Genomic DNA, 13,275 nt, shown 5'->3' with positions numbered 1-13,275 from the left:
ACGCCTCACTCTGCTGCCTCTTCTGGTGGCGGGGGCTGTTTCTTTTCTCACTGTAGCATGTGACTCACCCCATGAGGTTTCTGTTTGTTTGTTTTGTTTTTCTTTTTTTTTTCTTTTTCTGCAGCAGGACCGAAGTGGGTGGTGGGAAGCGATGCTGCCGGAAGGTGATATCTGTCTGTCTTCCTTCTGTCTTCTCAACTCTATCTCCTGGTAACTGGGAGGAAGGGTAGGATGCTAATCTAAAGTAACATGGAATTGATTAGACTGTCTCCCTTTGAAGTGGATTCTTGGCCTGCAATTGAGAAAGTTTATCTAGCTTTGGGCATAATCTGTTTTGGGATCTTGTTCTTTGAGAATCGAAGAAAGTTGTGTATCAACTTGTGGGGTGTGGATGGATAAGTATGTTCAAATTTTCATTATTACGGAAATTTATAAGCCCTTTGAATTTGTTCTTGTGGGAGTCCTCTTAGGAATCCCTGCCGCCCCTACTCAGAAGGGACTTTGGCAAATATTAAGATGGGGGTAAAGTAAACTGGTAAGATGTCAACTCGGTGGAGTTGAATGTTGTTTAGTCCCCCCCCCCATCATTTTTAAAAACATTGAAATAGAAATAAGACTTCTGATATATAATTTTGAGGATAGTTATTTCTGTTAGAACTTGGAATGTAAGTGAGGGGGGGAAAATACTGGTTATTTTTGGTGTTCCCAAAACAAATCATTGGCTTGAGATAGACGCAAGTGTTTCCCAGTTAGAGGGGTGGGATTAAGTTTGGGTGTTGAAGTTGTCTGTCACAGGGCGCTCTCAGCGCAGCTGCAGGGCTGTGCTGCAGCCCAGGGCCTGCTTCTGCTCTTGCCTCCTCTCTGCATGTCTGCATGAGCCAGCCCTTCTGCTTAGCCAGTGTTTTCCAGACTCCAGTGAATTTCATCGTTGTGATTTTCTTCCTTCTCTGCACATTTCTTGGTTATTCTCTAAGTCAACTTAGCCTTTAAAGCATAAAAGCAAAGCCAGGTGTTGTAGCATATGCCTTTAATCCCAGCACTCAACAGGTACATCTTTGAGTTCACACCAAACTGGTCTTCATAGCAAGATCCAAGCTAGTCAAGGCTGCATATCAAGACCTTGTCTCAAAAAGCTTTAAAAAAAAAAAAAAGGCCAAAAAACCCCACCACCACCAAAACCCTAACAACTTTATTGTATATAAAGTGTCTGAAACACAGGTATAGAGGAGGATTTTTTTTTTTTAACTTGCCACTTAAAGAAACATATAAGTATGTCGGGGGAGGCTATCCCACCTGAAGACATCTTAGTTTTGAGGGCATGAAATTCTTCTTGGGAAACACTCCCCTGTGTGCTGGACTTGTAAAGCTCCTTTTTTTGTTTGCCTGTTTGGTTTTGGTTTTTGGGACAGGTTTTTCTGTGTAGCTGTGGCTGTCCTAGAACTTGCTTTGTAGATCAGGCTGGCCTTGAACTCACAAAGATCTGCTGCCTTTGTTTCCCCAGTGCTGGAATTAAAGATGTGTGCTGCTGCCACCCGGCTAAAGTTCTAACTTGAACCAGCATATGTGTAGTGGAAACTTTGCAGGAAGGACATGATGGGAGGAGGGGAAGGCTCATGGGGTCCAGGGCAGCTAGCTGCTTGCCAGAACTCCTCTTGCTTAGACAACTTCCGTACCCTCAATATGAGGATACTTGGCTGCACGCATGGCAAAGCATGGGCTCATAGCCTTGCGATGAACAGTTGGTTTGCCCCTTATAGCCCAATGTGAGTCCCTGTGTATATCTCCGCATCTCACTTGTGTTCATCTCTCTGCAGGTCTGATCTTGCTCTTCTACCTAGTTTTTTATGGGTTCTTGGCTGCACTCTTCACATTCACAATGTGGGCCATGCTCCAGACTCTGAATGATGAGATTCCGAAATACCGAGACCAGATTCGTAGTCCAGGTAACGATGTTGACATTATCATAGCTTTTAAAAATCACAGCATCTAGAAGTTAAACCTTAGAGTTCGAGAATATGAACGATTTCTTTCCTACTTACCTGCTGGTTTCACTTACTGGTAAGTTTTGAATCCTTTGACAAGAATAAGCAGAAATGAATGTTGGAGTCGTTATGAAGAGTTGGTATGGTTTCGCGAATACTGTTATGGCACTTTCATATTGCCTTCAGTAAGTTACATATGAAGCACATATTTTGGCTCTGGCTTGAGTTATACTATTAGTCTTATAAAATAGATGCTTTGTGGTTTTAATTGCTTGTATGGAAGTGGTAAAAAGGTTATGTCATGAGAGAATAAAATCAGTGTGTTCTTTATATGCCTAATTCTCTGTTGTCATTTAAAAATCTGTTATACTAAAAAATAGACTTACCTGAAGTGTTGGTTATATAAACCACATTTTCTTTTTTCTATTTCTTCTTTTTTTTTTTCTTTCAGTTTTTTTTTTTTTTTTTTTTTTTCGAGACACGGTTTCTCTGGGTAGTTTTGGTGCCTGTCCTGGATCTCGCTCTGTAGATCAGGCTATCCTCGAACTCACAGAGATCCGCCTGGCTGTGCTTCCCAAGTGCTGGGATTAAAGGCATGCGCCACCACCAACCAGCTCTAAACTACATTTTCTTCGCCTGATTTTATTCTTTTGAAACAGTTTTTGAATGCTAGTTCTGCCTCGGGAGTGGGACAGGGCCTCTGGCCTCAGGGAACTGACAGTGTTTGTTTGGCAATACTGGAAACTGAACTGTATATCCATTACCACTCCCCACCCTACCACAAAGGCTAAGGAAGTGCTCTGGCACCAGGTTACATCCCTAGCCTGGTCCTGGCCTTTTCAGCAGAGTAAATAATGACTTGTTAGGAAAAGTGAAAAAGAGCTCCATAAAGTAAGAGAGGTTAGTGAGGACCCGGTCTTGATGACATTTCCAGAGGAAAAGCATGCATGCGATTCCCCAGATAAACACGTTTTTAGCACGTGCCTGTCCAGAGGAGTAGAATCTGGTTAGCAAAGAGAGTGGGCAAAGGGGGAAGCTGCTCTCGAGAACTTGGTCAGTAATTTGGATGTGTCTTCCAGGGACCACTTGGCATTGTCTAGAGTCACTGCTAGTGGTTGGAACTGCAGTGGTCGTTGCTAGTAAAAGCCAGGGATGCTGCTGAACAGGACAGCCTGCCTTCCCAGCGAGCTGTCAGCTCAAACTCCTGCTGAGGCTGAGGAGCCCTGTCTGTTCTTCCTCCTGTGTGGACTTCTGAGCCATCTTCTCAGCCACTCCACACCAACTTCCCAGCCACTTTTGGTGGTGGTTCCAGTTTCTTTTGTTTATACCTAATACACTTTTTTGCCCTCTGCCTACACTAATTTCAATTTCATTCTCTTGCCATCTAAATTATATGACTTTGTTATTATCAGCCATAGTCTGATCTACTTCAGAAAATGCTAAGCTGTTTGTAATTATATAAACCATCTAAACAGTAAAGTGTGTTCAAAACGGGGTTCTATAATATTATCAGTTGTATTGTAGTTTTACAGTATAAATAAGTAAATATATAAACACATATATGTGTATTTAGTACAAATTAGGTAAGAGAAATGTTTACATTAAAGTTGGAAGCCATGTTATTCTTTATAGACAAGTATGTTTGCCTTTTGTTTGCTCCATAATGCATGGGTATCAACTTCTGATGTGAAATTGTTACTGATTGTGATCCAGATTTGATACGTAACAAACATACGTAACAAACATACTTGAGTGCTGGAGCAACGCTTATTGAAGGAAGAATATTTTCTACAGGGTTCTAAATGGAAACTCTTTAACTAAAAGAGTGGGCTGTCTTTGATATGTTTTCAGAGTTGTATTTTGAATGATAAAGTGCTTAGACAGAGCAGAGGTGCACCTGCTGGTGGCTGATACTTACACTCCTAGTATTCTGGTATGCTAAGATGCTTGTTGTTTATCTGTAGCAGCAAGCATACAGAAAAACCTAAAATAGCATTTGATAGAAACCTGAGTTTAGAAAGTTCCAAGTCAGAGCCAGGGACATATCTCGGTGGTAAGAGAACTTGCTATGTAAATGTGGGGACCTGAGTTCAGATTCCAACAGTCAGTAAAAGCTAGGCATTGCCACTTGTACCAGTAACTCCAGTGAAGAGGGTAAGGCAGGAAGCTGAGCAGAAAAACGGTCTGCTCTAGATTCGCGGAGAGACCCCAGGTCAAGGACAAGATAGAACTGATAGAGTAGGAACACTTGAAGTTGTCCTCTGGTATGTGTGTGTGCGCGTATCTCACCCACCCTGCCCTCCCACGCACAAACACATGCATGCAGCATTTGCGGGTTTTGTTTGTTTGTTTGTTTGTGGTGTTTGGTTTGTTTTTTGTTGAAACTAGCTCTGTAGACCAGGGTAGCCTTGAAGTGACAGAGATCCACCTGCCTCTGCCTCCCAAGTGCTGGGATTAAAGGCACACAGACCTGGCAAAACATCATGTTTTAAAGTAAGGAGTGATGGTTATAATTAACTGAAAATAATAAAATTTAGGGACTGTTTCTAATTAATTTGTCTAACTAGTTGTAAAGATTTGAGCTCTTTTAGATGTCTTTCATAATTGGATCCAAATAGAGAGTTGTTGATAATTGTAACGTTTGCAACGTATCTGTGGACACATGGCCCTAAGGAAAGAGGAGCATTTCTTACTGTTAATCCTCCCTGTCTCTTTTTAGGACTTATGGTTTTTCCAAAACCAATGACTGCCTTGGAATATACGTACAGCATGTCTGAGCAACCTACTTTTGAAAAGTTCACCAAAGAACTGAAGAGGTTCCTAAAGCGTAAGTGTGTTGTCCTAGAAGATGGAGAGCTTAGAGTTCCTGCCGAGCCCAGAGCCACACACAACCGCCTTTAGAAACAGCATCTTTAGTCTCTTTTCTGATCTTTTTTTTTTTTTTTTTTTTTGGTTTTTCGAGACAGGGTTTCTCTGTGTAGCTTTGCGCCTTTCCTGGAGCTCACTTGGTAGCCCAGGCTGGCCTCGAACTCACGGAGATCCGCCTGGCTCTGCCTCCCGAGTGCTGGGATTAAAGGCGTGCGCCACCACCGCCCGGCTTCTTTTCTGATCTTATTCTCCCCTTTCAAACACAGACAGCTGGGAAGGTCTGAAGTAAGCTCACTGTTAGTTGGAAGACTAAAGCCAAATCTGTGTCCTGTACAGCAGTGCCTCTGTGCTGCTGGAGATGGAGCATGGTGCCTCCACTGCCTGTACACGGCCCAGTGTGGGACTCTTGTCTCTGGGATAGTACCCATGTCAGATTTTTAACGTCTTCACTTTACGTTTGTTAGAGTCACCAGTATGTGGTGCTCTTTAGTAAGTACTCTAGCCCACATCTTCCTTGTTCTGGCTGGCTTAACCAAATTCATCTGAATATAACAAGAATCAAATGAGTAAGTAGTTGAAGCTTGGATTCACGTGATCCCCTTGTCCCATTCTCAGCTGTGGTTCAGCACGGTGGTTCCCGGGTTGCCAGTCCCTGAGCAGCTTTCCCAGCACCGCTGTGTCTTCCCAGCATGTCGGCCTCCTTCCGGTACCTTGTGCTAGTAGCTCTCACTGACGGTTTTACTAATCTCAGCCTCTTTCCTCTAGCCTTCTTCCTCGTCTAGCGTTTGCTTGTTTGAGACAGGGTTTCTCTGTGTAGCTCTGGCTGTCCTGGATCTCGCTCTGTAGACCAGGCTGGCCTCAAACTCAGAGATCTGTCTGCCTCTGCCTCCCGAGTGCTGGGATTAAAGGCGTGCACTGCCATGCCCCGCCCCCATCTAGTTTATTGACATGATTTTTCACTTCATTTTTACTTTTACAGACATTCTAAAATTCCTTGTCTTTAAGTCTGCCAGTTACTTGTGGTGGAGCCGTGCTCTGGATAAAACCACCTAATTCCTGGATTAGCGCTCCCTCCCTCAGGTGGCATGCCTGACTGCCTGGTTACCCATTGTCTTTCTCTGGCTCTAAAGCTATGATTGCTGCTAGCCTTTACTCAGGCCTCTGATTCCTTTCCTTCCCTATAACTTACCTTCTTCTATAACATAGTGTCTTACTGCGAACGATAGAAGAAAGGCCAGGATGGGGCTGTAGCTGTCAGTGCTTGCCTGGCATGCAGGCGCCTGGGCTTCCACCCACTCCACCATTACATTTGCCGGGATACTTCCTTATAACCTCTGTTGGTTGGTGGAGGCAGGAGGATCAGAAGGTCAGCGTCATCCTCAGTTAAATAGTAAGCTCAAGGCCACCTTAGGCTACATGAGACCCAGTCTCCAAAGAAGAAAGGGATAGTAGAAGTGCTCAGGCCAGTGCTCTTCCAGGTTCTCTATTACTAGTAAGTACCTATACTTGCATGTCTTCATGTGAGGACACTTGTACATCTGCTGCTTTGGCTCTAGTCCCCTCTGCCTCAGAAACATCACACTAGGGTATACTCTGTTGAATTCTCCTTGTCAACTACTTCATTGAATTTTTATTATTAATTTGGGGTGGGGGGTTGGCTTTTCAAGACAGGGGTTCTTTGTATAGCCCTGGCTGTCCTGGAACTAACTCTGTAGATCAGGCTAGCCTCAAATTTAGAGATCTGCCTGCTTCTGCCTCTGGAGTGCTGGGATTAAAGGTGAGCACCAACACCCAGCTGGGCTGTGATTTTTTTTGAAGGCTTATCTGAGATGCCTAGGTGACACTAACCCCTTAAAGATGAGGGAGGTGGGGAGGGAGCCAGAGAAGTATCCAAAGTCAGTGTGTTCAAGGTTCATCGGAGAGGGAGAAGGGCTGGATACAGCAAGCCAGGAAGTAGTTGGAGATGGACATTGGGGCTGAAAGGAGGACCAGGTTTTGAAGGTCCTTAGAGACCAGTTATAGTTCTTGCCTCCTATAACTGGCCAAGATGGCAGATTTAAGAAGAGAATATACATGGGTTGAACTCGTGTTTGAAGAGTCACTAGGATGGCTTTTGAAACCAGAGTGCAGAATGGAAGCTGTTTTAAGATTGATTGATTATTTATGCAGAGTTGTGCCTGCAGACCAGAAGAGGGCACCAGATCTCATTACAGACGGTTGTGAGCCACCATGTGGTTGCTGGGAATTGAACTCAGGACCTCTGGAATGGAAGAGCAGCCAGTGAGTGCTCTTAACCTCTGAGCCATCTCTCTAGCCCTGTTTTCTGTTTCCTTATTAGTACAATTTTTCTTTCCTAAGGTAGAATCTAGTCCAAACTGGCCTTGAACTTAGGCCCTCTTGCCTGAGCTTCTGAGTGCTGAGCTTACAGGCCCGAGTCATCCCCAGCTTGCATTTAAATTTCTTTATCTCAGGGCTGGAGAGATGGCTATGAGGTTAAGAGCATTAACTGCTCTTCCAGAGGTCTTGAGTTCAATTCCCAGCAACTACGTGGTGGCTCCCATCCATCTATAATGAGATCTGGTGCCCTCTTCTGGCCTGCAAGATACATAGAGGCAGAATGTTGTATATATAATAAATAAATCTTTAAAAAAATTCTTTATCTCAGTAAGGTTCTAAAATTAAAATGCTTTTTTTGGATTTCATCCTCCAAACCGTTTTGCTGGGAAGTGATGAGGCTTTTCAATTCATCCTTCAGTTACTTGAAGCATTTCATACTCAGCTGTTTGCAGGTTCTCCAGTATTGCTCTGTGTTGGGTCTTACATTTCTGTCATTTTTGTTTATATTTAAAAAACTCTCCAGAGCTGATTGTACCATTTAATCCCCTTGGAGTTTTGTTTTATTTTGGAGTTTTATTATTTTTTTAAAAAATGGGAGGTATAGTGCCTGTGTTTGTCGACCAAAGGACATCTTGTAGGAGCAGCGTTTTCCTCACCTAGATTCTGGGATTGGATTCAGGGCATCAGGCTGGCAGTGGCTGCTTTATCTGCTGAGCCATCTCACCTACACTGGTTTTGTGTTTAATTATTCACCTGTTGATTCTTAGGAATGTCCTTTTCATGTCTAAAAGACAAATAATCTGGTTTAAAAATAAAAGGGTTTTTCCCCCCTCCTGATAGATTCTAAATTGAAAGTTTTATTTTGTTAAAATTAACCTTTTCTTTAGTACCTTTTGGGGGGCGGGGGTCAGTTTTGAGACAGGGTTTTCTCTGTGTAGCTTTGAAGCCTGTCCTGGAACTCACTCTCTAGCTCACAGAGATCCTCCTGCTTCTGCCTTCCGAGTGCTGGGATTAAAGGTGTGCGCCCCCACCACCCGGCTTTACTATCATTCTTATTTCCAGCTTTCCTCGGGTGTTGGGACTCTGGCTCCTCTGAAACTTAACTGTCCGTGTTCCCGTGATGCGCTCATACCTCCCAGCTCCTCTCATTTAATTTTGTATAGAAGTGAAAGTCTGCTTGACAAACAGTCTAAAAGCACCCTCTGCTACAAACGATACCTGGAAAAATAGGTGAAGAGAGTCAGAGTTGCCTCCAATAGTCCACTCATTCTTTGCTTTTAACCAAATACATGTAAGGGGTGTAGCTCAGAGGTAGATGACATGTTTACCATGTGTGAAGCCAGGAGTTCCGACTCTACCATATCCCTCTCAAAGACAAATTCTCTTGTGTTACCGTTTGCTTGCTGTTGCTGCCATAAACGCCACCACCAAAACCAAGTCAGGGAGAACAGCTTAGCGTTCATCATTGAGGGAAGCTGGTCAGGACAGGAGCTGGCTGAAGGAGAGACCGTGGAGGAGAACTGCCTACTGGCTTGCTCAGATACCTTTTTTATACAGCCCTGGTCCCTGCTCATGGGTGGCACTGCCCACAGTGGACTGGGCCCCTCTACATCAGTTAGCAGTTAAGAAAATTCCTCAGTCGGGCTGGAGGTGCTCTTCCACAGGTCCTGAGTCCAATTCCCAGCAACAGCATGGTGACTCACAACCATCTGTGTAATCAGATCTGGTGCCCTCTTCTGGCCTCCAGGCATACATGCAGGCAGAACACTATACGGAAAAAAAAAAAAAAAAGGAAAGAAAGAAAATTCCTTAGACATACTCTTCTAAGCTAGTTTGATGGAGGTGTAGCACAAATCTTAAAAGGTCTTATTAATAAAATCAAACCCGGAGCCAGGTATTGGGTTAAAGCTGAAAGGTCAGAGAAATAGAACAGGCCACAGCTACTTCACCTTGCCAATTCCTCAGCTGATCCTGTTTCCTCAGACTGGAAGTCCCTGTGTCCTCCTTCAGAATGGATCTCAGCTGAACTGCTCCTAAAAGCCTAAAAGCTTAACCAGCTCTAGTTCCTGGTTTTCACGCCTTATATTCCTTTCTTTCTGCCATGACTTCCTGGGATTAAAGGTATGAGTCACCATGCCTGGCTATTTCTAGTGTGGCTCCTCTGGAATGCTAGGATTAAAGGCATGTGCTACCACTGCCTAACCTCTGTGTTTAATATTATGGCTGTTCTGTTCTCTGACCCCAGATAAGTTTATTAGGGTGCACAATATTTTTGGGAACACAATATCACCACATGGAGGCTGTTCTTCAGTTGAGTCTCCTTCTTCCTTTGTGTGTGGAGATGGCAGCCTAAATTAGCCATCACTATTGATAACCTTTTTATCCACAAAGTATCAAAAACAAAACAAAATCCCCACTACATTTTCTTTTGAAAGCATTCCCTTTGAAATGTCCCCGTTTGTGTTGACTTAGATGGCTTTTGTGGTCCCACTTGTACGCACATGCCAATAGCTGTCACTAGGTAATTTCACATGTATGTTAATTCTGAGTGCCTTTCACACGAGACCAGGCTCACTGAGCAAAGGGCCCACAGACCTCTTCTTCTTGATGCCGCTGAATGCCAGTAGTGCAGTGGGCCCAGAGGGAGATTGTGCTCTGTACGTGTTTGTTGCTGGGGGGGGGGGGGTTACTTTTGGGAGTGCCCAACACCCAGCTCCCAAATAAATACACACAGAGGCTTATTTCTTACGAATGCCCAGCCTTAGCTTGGCTTATTTCTAGCCAGCTTTACTTAAATTATCCCTATCTACCTTTTGCTTCTGGGCTTTTCCCGTTCTCTCTCTCTTTTTTCTTATTTTAATATTTTTTATTTATTTATTATGCATACAGTGTTCTGTCTTCATGTTTGCGTGCAGGCCAGAAGAGGGCACCAGATCTCATTACGAGATGGCTGAGCCACTACGTGGTTGGTGGGAATTGAACTCAGGACCTCTAGAAGAGCAGCCAGTGCTCTTAACCTCTGAGCCATCTCTCCAGCCTGCCCCCCCCCCTTATTTTTGTAAATCTTCATATTACTCTGTGGCTGCTGTGTAGCTGGGTGGCTGGCCCTTGGAGTCCTCCTCTTCTGGCTGTTGCTGCTTTTTTCCTCCCAGATTTCTCCCTCTATATAGTCTCTCTGCCTGCCAGCCTCACCTATCCTTTCTCCTGCCTTGCTATTGGCTGTTCAGTTCTTTATTAGACAATCAGGTGTGTTAGACAGGCACAGTAACACAGCTTCACAGAGTTAAACAAATGCAACATAAACAAAAGGAACACACCTTAAAATAATATTCTACAACACTTGTATTTCTCCCGTTTCCTCCTTTCTCGTTCCTAAACATGTTACTTCTTTGGTTTACTAGTTACCTCTGTCGTCACCATGCTCAGCACACCTTTCTCAGCTGGCGTCTTACCTGTGCTGCATCAGGAGTCTGTTTCACTATTCTTTTCTGCATGGGTCTGTCTGCAGAGCATAAATACTAACATAGATGCCGTCATCCCTTTGTGACCACGGCCTGGTATAAAATCTTTTAGTGGGGCATCATGCTGTTTTGTTGTTTTTATTTTGAGGCAGGGTTTCTCTGTGTAGCTTTGGAGCCTGTCCTGGAACTCACTCTGTAGCCCTGGCTGTCCTGGAACTCACTCTGTAGCCCAGGCTGGCCTGGAACTCACAGAGATCCGCTTGCCCCTGCCTCCCGAGTGTTGGGATTAAAGGTGTGCGCCATTGCTGCCTGGCACATCGTGGTTTTTTGACAACCCTTCTGCCTCAGTTCTTTACAGTTTTTACAAAATTTACATGATCCCGCTTCTGCCTTTCTATATCCTGCCTGCCACCTTACCTCACACATCTTTCAGGTCAGTGGGGTCCCCTTGCCATAAACGGTTAGAGTGCTGTTTCTTTCCATAGCCCTGCAGTGTTGAAATGATACTGTTGCCCACTAGACATGAAGCCCCAGGGGGCAGCAGCCACACCTTTGCACATCCTTGCCACTGTTGCTGAGGTTGGGCACATACAGCATTTTCTGATGGTTCTGTAGCTGTTGCTGGTGCCAGGCAGGTGCAGTAGTGAAACAGCTCTCTGTAATCCAGCCTGGGCACTCTGGGAAGCAGGAAGCTTTAGGGCACTGGCTACTGTTACCAGGCAAAGGAACTAACGCAGCCTCTACTGAGGCTCGCTATTGTTACCTTGTAATTCACATTGCTGTTGTTGTCTTTGAAAAACATTCATTTGGGGAATGGTTTGACTTGTTTCTGATTGTGTTTGGTATCTTTTCTTGGCTAACCTGGCACACACATTTCCTTTCTAGCATACTCTGTAGAAGAACAGAAGAATCTCACAAACTGTACTGATGGAATACTTTTTAAACAGACTGGTCCAGATTATCAAGCATGTCAGTTTCCAGTTTCCTTGCTTCAAGATTGTAGTGGTGTGAATGATGCTGATTTTGGCTATTCCAAAGGACAACCTTGTATTCTTGTGAAAATGAACAGAGTACGTACATATTTTACCTCTGTTGTTCCTCGTTTCTAACAGTCATGTACATGTGATGTAGCCGCTAAGCTGATAGCTGCTTTTCATTAAGATAACTAACTAGCAGTGCTAGTTAATGCCTGGGGGAAAATGAATATGGCAAAAGGTTCATATAGTTTAATTGTGGATTTTATGCAGTTTCCTAAGGAGTACTAAAACATAGAGTGGTGCATATAATTAAATAGTGGGGATATAAATAAACCCACATACTAATGAGCACACTACAATGTTGTAGTTATAGCCAATGCTAGTGGGGGGTTTAGCAAGACATAACTAAGAAGTAGGGCCAAAACAGTAAGGCAGGAGGAACGTGGAACTTGGTCTGTGCTGTAAGGTGAGTTAAGACATTCGTTTTAACGAGGATGTCTTCAGTAACACTGGCCTGCTACATCTGTCCCCACTGTGTCTGCTATATTGCTGGAAAGCTACTTCCTGCTCAGAGGACCACCCTCTGAGTTTCTTTTCTTAGAAATGGCCTTTGCATGATGGGAATCAGAGGCCATGCTTGCTTTATAGACTGGCTTTGCAGGCTCACCGGGCGGCATCAGATCCAGCTGGCATGGTTTTTCTCATCAATTGCTTCCAGAGCTATTAGGAGTGGAGACAAGCTACTGCTATCCATGTTGTTCTGTAGCTTCAACAGCTTGGCTTTTGGATGCCTCTTTGTAGCTTGCAAACCTTTGCACAGAACTGCATTTGAATTCAGAATGCAAAACAACAACAGTAACCCTTAGAAGATAGGGTTATGGTGATGAAGGACTTGCCACCAGCCTGACCTGAGTTTGACTCTGCATTACCCACGTGGTGGAAGAAGAAACCCAGATCATGCAGTTTGTCCTCGGTCTTCCACATATATCCCCTTCGACACACACACACAAAAGAAATGAAGAAAGCTAATTTCTAAGTAGATGGGTGACTGCAAATCTAAAAGTAGATCCAAAAGCTGGGGTTACAGCTCAGATTTAGTGTTTACCTAGTATGGTCAAGGCCCTGGCTTTCATCCTAGCACCACAAAAACCTACTGTGGGGGAGACATAAGTTGGGATTCTTCTCAGATGTGCCTTTAGGGGACAGGATAGCTGCGAACTAACCCCCCCCCCCCCCAGCTGAGGACCGAACCCAGGGCCTTGCACTTGCTAGGCAAGCGCTCTACCACTGAGCTAAATCCCCAACCCCATGTGAACATAATTTCATAACGAATATTTTATTGTATGTGATTGTAGTGGTGCGTACCTGTCATCCCAGCATTTGGGAGGTGGAGACAGAGTATGCTCAAGGCTAGCCTAGGCAATGAGCAAGCTCTTTTTTTCAAAACAAGTGAGCAGAATAGTTTGTTATACTCTGCCCCTGTAACTTAAGGGTTTGTTGTTTTAAATGTGGCAAAGTTCATGACTGAATCGCTTCAGTACAGTCCTTCACTGTATTGGAAGGTTTGTTTTATGTTGTAGAACACAGGTTAGTACGACTGAGATGAATCTGCAGAGTAATGTTCATTTTAGCTGCTGCTCCCTGATCCCC

The 13,275-nt window shown here is 44.1% G+C and overlaps 1 protein-coding gene across 4 annotated transcripts in view; it reads left to right on the top strand.

Moving 5' to 3' along the window:
• Positions 1-13,275, top strand: part of Atp1b3 (ATPase Na+/K+ transporting subunit beta 3) — a 33,146-nt gene that overhangs the window by 14,254 nt on the left and 5,617 nt on the right. For 3 of the 4 annotated variants that reach the window (XM_076576862.1, XM_042281458.2, XM_076576864.1), the window contains 3 exons: positions 1,815-1,943; positions 4,702-4,809; positions 11,534-11,718. In XM_076576862.1, the coding sequence (XP_076432977.1) occupies positions 1,815-1,943; positions 4,702-4,809; positions 11,534-11,718 (422 nt within the window). Of the gene's footprint in view, positions 1-127; positions 227-1,814; positions 1,944-4,701; positions 4,810-11,533; positions 11,719-13,275 lie in introns of all 4 variants that reach the window. The other variant, XM_076576863.1, reaches the window with a different exon arrangement.

The sequence above is a fragment of the Peromyscus maniculatus genome, chromosome 7 (genome assembly GCF_049852395.1).
Source record: "Peromyscus maniculatus bairdii isolate BWxNUB_F1_BW_parent chromosome 7, HU_Pman_BW_mat_3.1, whole genome shotgun sequence".
Lineage (NCBI taxonomy): Eukaryota > Metazoa > Chordata > Mammalia > Rodentia > Cricetidae > Peromyscus > Peromyscus maniculatus.
This window is presented reverse-complemented; position numbering and strand designations above follow the sequence as displayed.